The sequence below is a fragment of the Bufo gargarizans genome, chromosome 7 (genome assembly GCF_014858855.1).
Source record: "Bufo gargarizans isolate SCDJY-AF-19 chromosome 7, ASM1485885v1, whole genome shotgun sequence".
Lineage (NCBI taxonomy): Eukaryota > Metazoa > Chordata > Amphibia > Anura > Bufonidae > Bufo > Bufo gargarizans.
The window spans coordinates 124233814-124247930 of NC_058086.1; the positions used below are offsets into that span (position 1 = coordinate 124233814).

Sequence of the window (14117 nt, forward strand, 5' to 3'; positions counted from 1 at the left end):
CTGTCAGACATCAAACCCAGTGGCAGGGACCAGGTAAGTGTGATCTCCACCATGGATCGGCCACTCTTAGAGGTCTGTCCTACTCATGGATAATCTACTTAAAAATAAATGTGGTTTGGACAAATAGTATGAATGTAAAAATAAATGCCAAAAAATTGGACGTACCTGAAAAGTGTCTGCACATTGACTATTGTCTTTGCATCTGCCATATAGTCTTCCTCGGCACTCATTGTGCTTTCTTTGTCCACAACCACCATGTTGGCTGCGAATGTTACACCACACTTTAGCAAGTCATCTAGGCTTTTAAAAACACAAAAATTACCTAATAGTTCTATTTAAACTCATAAACTGATAAAACATATGAAAAACACATAAAGCATGCAACAATGGAAGTTTATGTTCATATACAGTAGCAATTGAAATGTTTATGACAAATGCATAAATGCTTGCCTTTGAGTTAGAGCTCGTATACACAACCATATAATGTCTCCATGTAATATCCAAGTAGCATGGAGCCATAGCTTGCCATTCATAGACATTAATAGAATCTCACTGAATGAGTCCAATTTCATACATGTGCGGTAATACAAAAAATAAAATAAAATAGTACAATGACTAAAGGCTATGTACACCTTTGGGGGCGATTGTTGTTGGTGTTGTATTCTATTTATTATTAGGTAAAAACTTTTTTTAATTGGTCGTTATTAAAAATAAGGAGTCCTTTTCTCTGTACAGAGCTGAGAAGATGCTCTATTAGCAGGATCTGATTTTCTATCTGTTCCGTTTGGCAGGGAGCTTACAGGCTCCTTATCTTTGCTTTCTGACCTTAGAAACAATCTTCAAAGCTCAACCCTTGTCTTGCTGATAAGAATGTGGCTCAAAAACTGTTTATGACCTCTTAGTAAATTAGAGATAAGGATTATTAGATGACTGGCACAAAGTGAAAAAGCAGGATTCACATAGCTAGAAAAACAGTCAACACGTTGTGACAGTATGGTTCAATATTTCTAAAAAAGAACATTAAAAAATATATATTTTAGTCCAAAATTAGTAAAATGACCATTTTTAGCCCATAATGTAATACTGCAGATGCAAATCCTTAATCCAGCTGACAACTTTCTTTTAAATTAAGATTTTTATATATTTATTTATTTTTTATTTATTTTCATTTTCATTTCCAACTCTGATTGGTAGAACAAGCAGAAAGTATATTTCTAAAAGGATGATTTGGCATCTCTGTATGATACAAATGGAAGACATTTTTTGTATTGATATTGTACTTTAATTTGCAGAGAATACAACCCAGGCATTCTTAGATATAAATAGAAATTCAACCAGATATAACAGATGCTATTTTTGCTGTAAAGTAAAAAAGTAATAAAAACTAATCTTCATATAGATAATTCAAAGCAAACAACTGACAGAAAGAGATATTGCTATGTCTGCCAACTGATGTGCTCACGCAAACTCCAATGTACAGTATTATAACACAAATCATTCAGAACATTAAAATCACTGACGGGTGAATAAGATTTATAATCCTGTGATAATGGCTTCTGTCAAGGGATAGAATATAGTAAGCAGCTAGCAAATGTCAGTTTTTAAGGCTGAAGTGTTGGAAGCAGTAATAATGGGCATGCATAATTATATGAGTAAGACTGACAACAGCTAATTGTGATGACTAGATGACTGAATAGGTGTGCATTTTCAAAATAGAGTGTCTAGTCAGATGTTTCTGTAGTAGGAACTATGTCGTGTTTCCAAGTAGGAACAATCAGAGAGCTAGCAACAGGGTTCTAGTTGCCTATGGCTCACTGATGTCTGTGGGGTCTATTCCATCTGGTCTGAAACAAATAAGAGCGATTATGGCACAAAAAATGAACATGGTGTCAAGAATATAACTAACCACAATCCAGGGGTGTTTGTCTCTTCACCTACCAGCTGCTGCTCCAATCTGTGCAGCAACTCTGACCAGCCAAGCCCTGGCTGGTCAACCTATAAGAGAGATGGGGTGCTAAGCCAATCAAGGTTCTGGTTTGGCATCCAATCAGAAAGCTAGAAAGATAATTAAATTAGGAACTAACTCTAGGCCAATGCTTGTGTTCTGTATATGTCCTGGCTCCTTTTTGTCTAGTTGTGCTTAATGTTCATATCCTATTACTGTTTAGATATCATCCATGTACTGAATTTGGCTTGGCTCCTTTTTAACCTCTTGTTTACTGATTTAGCTTTTACTGTGACTCTGGGTTTCAACCTTTGCTACAGTAGCTGATAACTCTTCTGTTTCCTTTTTCGGGCAACTAGGTATCTCTGCCACCTCTGAGTTTGCTCACATTTTCTGTCACCTTACTCCAGAGAGGTAACCCGAGCCTCTAACAGCCAAGACCATTAAGACTTATATACTGCTGTCATATTCTGTTAGTAAAAAATAAAAAACACCCATTATGGGCAAATTACTTAATATTGCAGTCTTTGCTGCATCTGTTATTGTTAAAACAAGCTTGAAATACTTCAATAATTTTCTGGCTTTGAAAAAGCACCAATTTTTGGCAATACCCTCCATCTTGGGCTTCTGCCGCATTAGTCAGTGTGCAATTTAAGTTAGACATACAGTTTTATTTTTCTGGGTTTTAAAAATCACTGTTTTTGGGCAAAATACAAAATTTTACAGCCCTTGTTGCATCTGTACGTGTGAAATTCAAGCATTATATACTGCTGTCCAGGGCTTTTTTTTCTGGCGGAACGCCCCGGAACGGCGTTCCGCCACCTATTTTCTCTGACTCGCCCCGCCCCCCTTTAGTTACTGGGCCCAGCCGGCCCGCTGCTTAGGCTGAGCCGCTGTTTACTTGGTTAGACAGTTTATCACGATTGCTCGCCTCTCAGTCCCTGGCCCTGCAGCCTCTGGCACCTCCGGCTCTCCAGCTCCCACCCACCACTGACAATGGCAGAGAGAGTGAGAGAGCCGAGGAGACGCCGATTCTACAGCGGCCCCAAACCCCGCCCCCAGGCCGACGTCATTGCAGCCTGTATGTGGCCCCAGATCCGGGACCCTTTGGCTCCACTGACAGGCACGCCCAGCAGGCAGGGTGGCTGCTGTAGGCGCGGGCAGCAGTTTAGTGTTGTGGGGTCCCACACAAGCAGGAGGAAGAGCGGCACCACCAGGCAGGAAAAAGGTATTTTTTTTTTTTTCATTTTTAAATTTAAAAAGATTGAATTGGCCAATTAAGGGAACGGGAACAGGGAAGGAAGGGGCCATGCCAGGCTGCGCTGCCCATGTGTGGACCAGGGTGGCGGCGGCTGCGGGCACTGGCAGCCTGGCTGTCACAACCGTCACTGGCAATGGCATGGTGGCACTAGGCAAGGCAGGCAGTGGCACTGGCACACTAATTGGGGCGGCGGGCCCCCCTTGTGCCACTGCCTGCCTTGCCTGCCAGTGCCCTAGTCCACACATGGCCGGCGCAGCCGGGCCCCATCCTAAGTTCCCCTAAGTTGGGGGAACTTAGGATGGGGCCCGGCTGTGCCGGTCATGTGTGGCAACTGGCAACTAGTGTCACTGGCAGGCAAGGCAGGCACACTACTTGAGGGAAGGATGGGGCCAGGCTGCACCAAACTATAACATTTTCCTACCACGCTACGTGACTTCCAGTTCGCAAGCCCATATGCGCAGGGACACAGTGCGTGCACCCAACCGCGCATGCTCCCTCAGGGGGGTATGGAGATTTCACGGTATTTCTACTTGTGAAATCTCCATCCTGCCCTGTGCAGGGAGGATGATAAGATTTTAGGTTATTATCCTACCTGCACATGGCGAGATGGAGATTTCACAAGTACAAAGTCCATACCCCTGAGGAGTGGTGTTTACACAAGAGGAGGGTTCTCTAAAGGGGCGCTTTTAGGGGGCGGTCGTAGGGGTGGGTAGGGGCGTGGCCAGGGGGAGGGGGGTGAGTTCCACCACCTTTTCTCTGAGAAAAAAAGCCCTGCTGCTGTCAAATTCTGTTAGTAAAAAAACACCCATTTTGGGCAAAATACTTAATTTGTGGCCTTGTCTGCATCTGTATGTGTGAAATTCAAGCTTGAAATACTTCAAAATGTTTCTGGCTTTGAAAAAATTCTTGGCAATACCCTTCATCTGGGGCCTCTGCCGCATTAGTCAGTGTGCAATTTAAGCTCGAAATACAGATATAATTTTCTGGGTTTTAAAAAAAACACCCATTTAGGGCAAAATACCTAAAGACAGGATGGAAGATGATGTGGAGGACGATGAGGTCCTGGACCCCACATGGAATCAAGGTCCTGTGTATTTTGGAAGAAGAAGTGGTGGTCGCACAGAGCCACCAGCACAGCAGAAGAGGGAGCAGGGTGCAAAAGCAGGGTGCAAAAGCAGAGCGGCGGTCCCCTAGACAGTACTCCTGCTAGTGCCCACTGCAGCAAGGGACCGAGCACACCAAAGCCAGCTCCAAGGAGTTCCCTGGCGTGGCAGTTCTTCAGACAATGTGCTGACGACAAGACACGAGTGGTTTGCATGCTGTGCAATCAGAGCCTGAAGCGAGGCATAAACGTTCTCAACCTGAGCACGAGTTGCAGTGGAGTATGCACCTCAAAAACCAAGAAAGGTCTCTGGCTCCTCCTGCTTCCTCTTCTGCTGCAATCTTGGCCTCTTCATCCACCTCTGGCATGACAGTGCCACCTAACACCCCGCAAACATAGGATCTGCAAGCAACACCACCATCTGGGTCACCAAGCATCTCCACAATGTCCCACGGAAGTGTTCAGTTCTCCATCTCCCAAACACTGGAGCGGAAGAAGAAGTACCCCCCCCCCCCTACCCACCTGCGATCACTGGCCCTGAATGTCAGCATTTCCAAATTACTGGCCTTTGAAATGCTGTCATTCCGTCTGGTGGAGACGGAGAGTTTTAAAAGCCTTATGGTGGTGGCTGTCCCACAGTATGTCGTGCCCAGCCACCACTACTTTTCCAGGTGTGCCATCCCTTTCCTGCAAAACCAAGTGGGAGACAAGCTCTCTCTGTTTTTATATATATAATTTTGTAACACTTTGGTTCTACCAGAACTACTGTCTTCCTGTATGTGTTTTATGATATACCTTGATGGATGTCTAATAAAGAAATTATTGATTATAATAGTTCTTTGTGTGGGAGCTTTTTTTAAGCAATTTGTAGGTGGTATAGGTTAAAAAAAAATCACTAATTTGCTACATTTTAGGGTGAAATTCAGCAATTTTTGGGTGTGATATACCAGTGCTATACCTAGTAGACATGTTAAAAAATACACTTATTTGTCTGTTACATTTTCGGGTGAAATTCACACATTTTTGGGTGTGATACACCACTACTATACCTGGTAGGCAGGTAAAAAAAAATACACTAATTTGTCTGTTAAATTTTCAGTGAAATTCACAAATTTTTAGGTGTGATATACCACTACTATACCTGGTAGACAGGTAAAAAAAAATACACTAATTTGTCTGTTACATTTTTAGGGTGAAATTCAGCAATTTTTGGTTGTGATATACCACTGCTATACCTAGTAGACAGGCTAAAAAAATACACTAATTTTTCTGTTATTTTTTGGGTGAAATTCACAAATTTTTGGGAGTGATATACCCCTGCTCTACCTAGTTGACAGCTTAATAAATTTCACACATTTTTCTGTTACATTCTTAGGCTGACATTTTACAATTTTTGCCGTGAATAAACCCCTGCTCTGCATAGGTGACAAGGACCGAAATTTTTTAAAATAATCAGTTACATTGGTGGGTGACATTAACCCATTTCTGGCTATGAAAAACCCATGATCTGCATAGGTGACAGGGACTTACATTTCTAAAATTTGTCTTTAATTGGCCCTTTCATTCGATCCTTCTGCTTTAATAACTTGTCCCACATTTCCGCTTAATCCCATTGCAGCCATTGACCTCCCTTGGATGAGGTCTCCCTTTCTCAAGCACCCTCTCTGGCGTGGAACCCTGATTCACCGATAACAGTGATCAAAATGGTAGGCTCAGAAAAGAACATCGAAAGTTGATAGAGAAGATATCCAAATGGATAGTGGACGTCACAGGGACATGCGATCAGGCAGAATTTATCTAGAGTCAAAAAAACGGCAGCAGGGCCTCTCCTGGCTAACGTTTCCAAATACAAAATACCCCAGTGACATTTCCTATAATTTTTTATTAATCGTTCCAATAACAGAGCATCTTAAGAGTCCTGTATTGTTATTTATCGTCACTACCTCCCCGAGTCGACAGTGGGTAATTCCTGCGCACCCCCTCCTTAACTTGGAAGCTTATGCTTCAATACTTTGTCCCACATTTCCGCTCGATTACATTTGATTTCATTCATTGACCTCCCTTGGATGTGGTATCCCTTTCTCAGGCTCCCTCTCCGGCGTGGAAACCTGATTCGCCGCTAACCGTGATCAACAGGGTAGGCGCATAACAGAACATTAAAAGTTGATAGAGAAGATATCCAATTGGATCGTGGACATCACAGGGACGTGCGACATATTGGAGCAGTATGTGTGAACACGCCTACACGTACTGACTGATGGGTCTGCCCCCTTCAACTTCTGGATCTCCAAATTGGGCACATGGCCTGAGCTTGCCCTTTACACCTTGCAGGTGCTGGCCTGCCCTGCAGCCAGTGTATTGTCTGAATGTGTGTTTAGCACGACTGGAGGGGGTTATATTTCCCAATGTTTTGGGGTGTACCCTAATTAAAAAAAATAACATAAAAAATTTCAAACCAAAAAGCAGTGTAGGCTACCTCCTCCTCCACCGCCGCTTCCACCTACACCGCCACATCCACCGCCTCTTCGACCTCCGACTTCATATGGAGCATAGATCAAGATTATATATATTTTTTTATGTATTTTATGTTATTTGCAGAGCACTTCCCATGCTCTTAACCACATTGTGATGCCATTTTCAGCCCTCTAGTCCTTTCCATTAAATTTTTACAGCCATTTTAGTGCTCAAAAGTTTGGGTCCCCATTGACTTGGGGTTCAGGTTCCGGGTCAAGTTCGGGTCCCGAACTCAAACTTTTTTGCGAAGTTCGTCCGAACTCATCGAACCCGTCGAACCCGAACATCCAGGTGCTCAACTACAGTCCTTAGGGAAAAAAAAAAACAGTGTCCCTGTGTAAATAGTGAATGACCCCAATACAGGGGGTGGGGTCGGCAACTGGTGTTGGAATGGAAGCGGGACCCAATGCAGTCACTGTATTCTATTACACCGAGCCCCGCACACTGTAGTATTCATATGTAACGTGTAGGCATGGGAGCTTTGTTAAACAATAGAAATCCTCTGCAGCAACAGCAAAATCCACGTAGTACTCACTTGAAACTCCTATAGCATGAAGGCCGGGTGGCAGCGTAACACCACTCACTACGTCACGCGCCTGCTCCTCTCACTTTATGAATGAAGCAGGCACATGACGTATAGTGATGAGTACAGGTGTGGGTCAAAAACAAATATATAGCGCTATAGAATTTTGACTTTAGCAGTAGTGTTTATTGCAAATGCGTATTTTCATAATGTGAATTTTTATCGGCGATAAATATATTTGTAATTTTTTTTTCCATCTGAAGTCATGATTCCTCCCTTTTCAATTTAGCTAATATAGTGATATAATCTTTTTTTTTTTAATAGTTGTCATTTTTTTCCAATCTGAACTTCAGATGAGAAAAAATTACAACTATTAGACAAAGAAGATTACAGCACTATATTAGCTAAAGTGCTCTATATTATTTTTTTTTTTTTCGAATATTAGCTATATTGATATATATTCTTGTTTTAGAATATTACAAATATTCTAAAAAATGAATATATAGCACTATATCAAATATATTAGTTTTTTAGAATATTCATCATTTTTTTTCCCATCTGAAGTCATGATTCTTCCATGCTTAAGTAACTTCAGATCGAAAAAAATTACGAATATATTTATCGGATTATGAAAATTCGCAATCAACACTACTCCTAAAGTCAAAGATATTGCAGCCTTCTGATTGGCCCACAAGACAAGCTAGAAGCAGGGAGGGATCATGTGTACTGATTAAAAAAAAATCTTGAATATTCAAAATTACTAATATATATATCACTATATTCAAAATATTCACAAATTCTCGAAGTGCCGATATTCGCAATAAAAATTAGGAATTTGTGAATATTTGTGATCAACACTAGAGATGTAGTGTGTGACGTTACGCTGCCGCCCGGCCTGCTACTGGAGTTTCAAGTGAGTATTACAGATGTAGCAGGGGTAACACACACAATCTTGATTCAAATTTCTTAAATCATTGCGTTATCTTGAAACAAAAGCCATTGAAAAGCAATTACCAAACGCATTTAGTTGCATTTAGCTTAGATAACATGTTTTATAAAGCATGTGTGTTAGCCCTGCTACATCCGTATGTGGTTTTCACTATTGCTGCAGAGGATTTCTATAGTTTAACAAAGCACCCATGCCTATATGTTACATATGAATACGGGGCCCAGTGCAATAGAATACAATGACTGCACTGGGCCCAGCTGCCATTTTAATATCACTTGCCGCTGTGCAGCATCGCTGCCGGCGATGTATGAGTGTTAAACAGCAGCATTCTCCCTATAAGATGCACTGCCATTTCCCCCCCACACTTTTTTTTGGGGAGGTGCGTCTTATAGGGCGAAAAATACAGTAATTGTGGAACATTTTAGGGTTAGTTTTGCTTTCTTTGGCAATTAATCTCTCCATCTCTAGTTTGGCTGCTTTTATTTGTTTTTTTTACATATTCTATTTTTTCCTTATAGTTTTTCAGTCATTCCTCGCTGCGCTCCTGTTTTAGTGATTTAAATGCTTTTTTTTTATCATTTATTGCTTTTTTAACGTTCTATTTATCAGTGTTTTTTTCTTTTTTTTTTTCTTGTTCCTTAACCTTTTATTCTCATACATTATGTACCTCTTACAATTATATTTTAGGATGCTTTTAAAAATATCCCATTTTGTGGCTGTATTTCTATTTTTGAGGACGTTGTCCCAGTTAGTTAGTCCTAAGGCCTGTCTTAGTTGGATAAATGTAGCTTTTTTGAAGTTTAGCATATTTGTTTCTTCCTGAAGAAACACTCATTTGAAAGACAATTGGAAGGTTATTACTTTAAGGTTTATTTAACCAATCATTAGTAACAGGAGTCGTCCCGGAAGATTGGAAATTGGCAAATGTCGTGCCCATTCACAAGAAAGGTAGTAAGGAGGAATCGAGCAACTATAGACCAGTGAGTCTGACATCAATAGTAGGCAAATTAATGGAAACCCTATTAAAGGATAGGATTGTGGAACATCTAAAATCCCATGGATTGCAAGATGAAAAACAGCATGGGTTTACTTCAGGGAGATCATGTCAAACAAATCTTATAGATTTTTTTGACTGGGTGACTAAAATAATAGACGGTGGAGGTGCAGTAGACATCGCATATCTAGATTTTAGTAAGGCTTTTGACACTGTCCCACATAGAAGACTTATCAATAAACTGCAGTCATTGAGCATGGACTCCCATATTGTTGAGTGGATTAGGCAGTGGCTGAGTGACAGACAACAGAGGGTTGTAGTCAATGGAGAACATTCAAAACAAGGTCATGTTACCAGTGGGATTCCACAGGGATCTGTACTGGGACCAATTTTGTTTAATATCTTCATAAGTGATATTGCAAAAGGCCTCGATGGTAAGGTTTGTCTTTTTGCTGATGACACAAAGATATGTAACAGGGTTGATGTTCCTGGAGGGAAACGCCAAATGGAAAAGGATTTAGGAAAACTAGAAGAATGGTCAGAACTCTGGCAACTGAAATTTAATGTGGATAAGTGCAAGATAATGCACCTGGGGCGTAAAAACCCAAGGGCAGAATATAGAATATTTGACACAGTCCTGACCTCAGTATCTGAGGAAAGGGATTTAGGAGTAATTATTTCAGAAGACTTAAAGGTGGGAAGACAATGTAATAAAGCAGCACGAAATGCCAGCAGAATGCTTGGATGTATAGGGAGAGGTATAAGCAGTAGAAAGAGTGAAGTGCTTATGCCGCTGTACAGAACACTGGTGAGACCTTACTTGGAGTATTGTGCGCAGTACTGGAGGCCATATCTCCAGAAGGATATAGATACTCTAGAGAGAGTTCAGAGAAGAGCTACTAAACTGGTCCATGGATTGCAGGATAAAACTTACCAGGAAAGGTTAAAAGACCTTAATATGTATAGCTTGGAAGAAAGAAGAGACCGAGGGGATATGATAGAAACTTTTAAATACATAAAGGGAATCAACTCGGTAAAGGAGGAGAGCATATTTAAAAGAAGAAAAACTACCACAAGAGGACACAGTTTTAAATTAGAGGGGCAAAGGTTTAAAAGTAATATAAGGAAGTATTACTTTACTGAGAGAGTAGTGGATGCATGGAATAGCCTTCCTGCAGAAGTGGTAGCGGCAAATACAGTGAAGGAGTTTAAGCATGCATGGGATAGGCATAAGGCTATCCTTCATATAAGATAGGGCCAGGGACTATTCATAGGATTCAGATATATTGGGCAGACTAGATGGGCCAAATGGTTCTTATCTGCCGACACATTCTATGTTTCTATGTTTCTATGTCACTATTTCCCAGGTGTCCCCCAACCTGCACATCTGTTGTTCTTTCAGGCCTATTGGTTAATACTAAGTGCAGTGTGGCCATCCCTCTAGTCGGGTCCTGAACCAGTTGGGAAAGGTAATTGTCTTTGGTTATTGCCAAGAACCTGTTTTATTTATGAGATACAAGATTCAGTTTCCCAGTCTATATCTGGGTAGTTGAGGTTCCCCATAATAACGACCTCATTATGATCTGCTGCCTCATCTATCTCGTTAAGTAGCAGATTTTCTGTGGACTCTGGTATATTAGGTGGTTTATAATGAGCTCCTATTAGTATTTTATTTTTGTTTTTGCCTCCATGTATTTCTACCCACAGTGACTCCACATTCATGTCCCTCACTTATATCTTCTCGGACTGTAGGCTTTAGACAGGACTTTACATAAAGGCAGACCCTTCCCCCTCTCTGGTTTGACACTCTTTTCTAAACAGACTGTAACCCTGTATGTTATGTAAAAAAAATAACGATTTGATACATATCCAAATTAACATAAAAGAGTCATATTTTACTTGTGTGACCAGAGAAGAGTCATATTTTCAAGCTCTGACTCATCTCAGGTTAATTTGCATATGTATCAAATCGGTTTTTATACACAATAAAAGCACACAGAGCTATGGGGACTGGGTATTGCAGATGTGCTAGCGGCGATCTAGCAACCCATGTCCTCAGCTCTATACACAAAATCCCGGTGACAGGTTCCCTTTAAGAGGTTTTGTATATTTTTTACCCTACACCTTTCCTTCCATTCTTCCCCCAGTCCCATTACCTTGCCCCAGGTCTCTATCTGCAATATCTTCCCATCCTATAACATAATTACCCTCCCCATTCCCTAGTTTAAACACTCCTCCAACCTTCTAGCCATCTTCCCCCCAACACAGCTGCCCTCCTCATTGAGCTGCAGCCCATCGCTACAATAGAGCCTGTAGCCCAGAGAGAAGTTGACCCAGTTCTCCAGGAACCCAAACCCCTCCTTCCTACACCAGTTCTTTAGCCACTTCTTTCCTGCTGCCTTTCTTGTGTGGCTTGTGGTATAGGTAGTATTTCGGAAAACACTACATTTGAGGTCCTTGCCCTAAGCTTGTGACCTTAATCCCTAAAATCATTTTTAAGGATGCTCCACCTTCCTCTAACTTTGTTATTGGTTCCGATATGGACCATGACTGCTGGATCTCCTCCAGCCCCTCCCAGTAATCTGCCAACCCGATCCACGATGTGTCTAACTCGAGCGCCAGGAAGACAACACACTGTTCGACGATCCCGGTCTTTGTGACAGATCACCCTGTACCCCTAAAAATTGAGTCTTCCACTACCGGCACCTGTCTGGTCTGCCCTGCTCTCCTGGTCCCCTGCTTACTGGAACCGACATTCCCCTGACTGGCAGAGATAGGGTCCGGCTGCAGCAGTGCTCTCCCTGAACTTACATCCCCCTCATCTGCCAACCTTGCAAACTTGTTGGGGTGTGTCAGATCAGGGCTAGCCTCCCTGGCACTCTTCCCTCTACCCCGCTTTCTAACTGTTATCCAGCTAGCTACCTCATTTTCCTGAGCCTCCTCGCTACCACCCTCCCCCACATCTACCCCATAGAGTGCTTGTTCAGTGAGCAGCAAACTCTTTTCCAAATTGTCAACGCTTCTCAGTGTTAAAACTCGCCCAGACTGAGCTTGCAATAATGGAACATATCCTACATGGGGATTATGCAAGAAAAGAGAAAAAATACAATACAGTGCAGTGATAAGAAAGTAATATACTGTAGTCCCTCCTATAGTCCCTGAATCTAAGGTCACACAATCTAATGTCATACACTTAATACAAACACACACTTGAACTCAAACATGCAAACGTTTACAAACTTGGTTGTTTGACTGCTTGTACAAGTGCAGCTCTCAAACCAGGCTGCTTTTTTCCTTTGGATTCAAAGGGCATGTCACTGTTATGGGGGCGCTGTGGATATCACTGTTTCGGGGGCACTGTGGATGTCACTTATGGGGGGGCTCTGTGGATGTCACTATTATTAGGACACTGTGGATATCACTGTTTTGGGAGTGCTGTGTCTGTCACTGTTAGAGGGGGTTGTGAATGTCAATGTTATAGAGAGCTCTGTGGATGTCACTGTTATAGGGGCGCTGTGGATATGACTGTTTTGGGGGCACTGTGGATGTCACTTATGGGGGTGCTGTTGATGTTACTGTTATGAAGGGCTCTGTGTAGATGTCACTGTTACGGGGGACACTTTGGGTGTCACTCTTATGGGACACTGTGGATGTCGCTGTCATGGGGCATTGTGGATGTCACTGTTATGGAGGGCGCTGTGAAGGTCACTGTTATGGGGCCGTTGTGGATGTCACTGTTATAGGGAGCTCTGTGTATCTCACTGTTATGGGTGCACTGTGAATGCCACTTAAGGTGGGTGCTGTGGATGTCATTGTTATGAAAGGCTCTGTGGATATCACTGTTATGGGGGCACAGCGGATGACACTTATGGGGGCTCTATATTAGAGAATGGAGTACCACACACTGTTTTACTCTTCCCGGTGCCAGCAAAGACCCGATAGTCATAAAATAATAGTATAAATATGCTGCAGACAGTATATTCTTTGCAATTTAAAGGTCATTTTATTTAGTGATTTTCACAATAAGAGGTTCATGATCCAGTTTATAGGAAATTAAATGCGGCTTAACCACTATCCATATATGAGCTGGATGTTTCGGTCCATAGGGACCTTCTGGATTTTCTGTGGTTAGTGATAAAGGGATATCTAGACCGCGATCACTGTTAAGGGGCTCATGCAAATAGTTATAGGGCTCATGCAAATGACCCTGATTGTCCTCAGAATCCATGTTTCAGGCCATGTACTGGACACATTTGCAGGGCTGACCGCGTCTTCCCTGACCTTATCTGACTGTATGATAGTAATTTATGATACAACCAGTCTTATCTGATGGTAATCTGACACAATTGTCGTGTACTAACCTCCTCATGTACTTACCCCCTGATCAGATGGGGGCAGGCTATATCATATATTACTGTGATGCATTCAGCTCAGGTCAAAAGAATGTGGTCAACCTGGGAGATACAGCCTGCTCACAGATCATGTTTCCTGGGCTGATGATGGTCGTATCACACGTGTATCACACATGATAGGCCAGGATAAACCCTTCATCAGACAGGGAAAAATAAATAATTAGGCCTCATGCATACAACCATATCCGTTTTGTGGTCTGCAAGTCTTAGATCCATTAAATAAGGAAACTTTTTTGTAGAGCGATTGACTTCTATGGGTTTGAGGTCTGCATTTTTAGGACCATAATAGGACACACTCTATTTACAGAACTGACATATGGATGTAGACAACAAATAGATGTCATCAGTATGCTTTCCACATCCATCAGTCCCACAAAAGATAGAACATATCCTATTCTGGTCCTCAAAATGCAGACC

The 14117-nt window shown here is 42.0% G+C and overlaps 1 protein-coding gene across 1 annotated transcript in view; it reads right to left on the minus strand.

The window, feature by feature from the left end:
- KCNT2 (potassium sodium-activated channel subfamily T member 2) overlaps positions 1-14117 on the minus strand; it is a 1405312-nt gene that overhangs the window by 361708 nt on the left and 1029487 nt on the right. The window contains exon 21 of the mRNA XM_044301880.1: positions 166-300. Coding sequence (XP_044157815.1) covers positions 166-300 — 135 coding nt within the window. The remainder of the gene's footprint in view (positions 1-165; positions 301-14117) is intronic.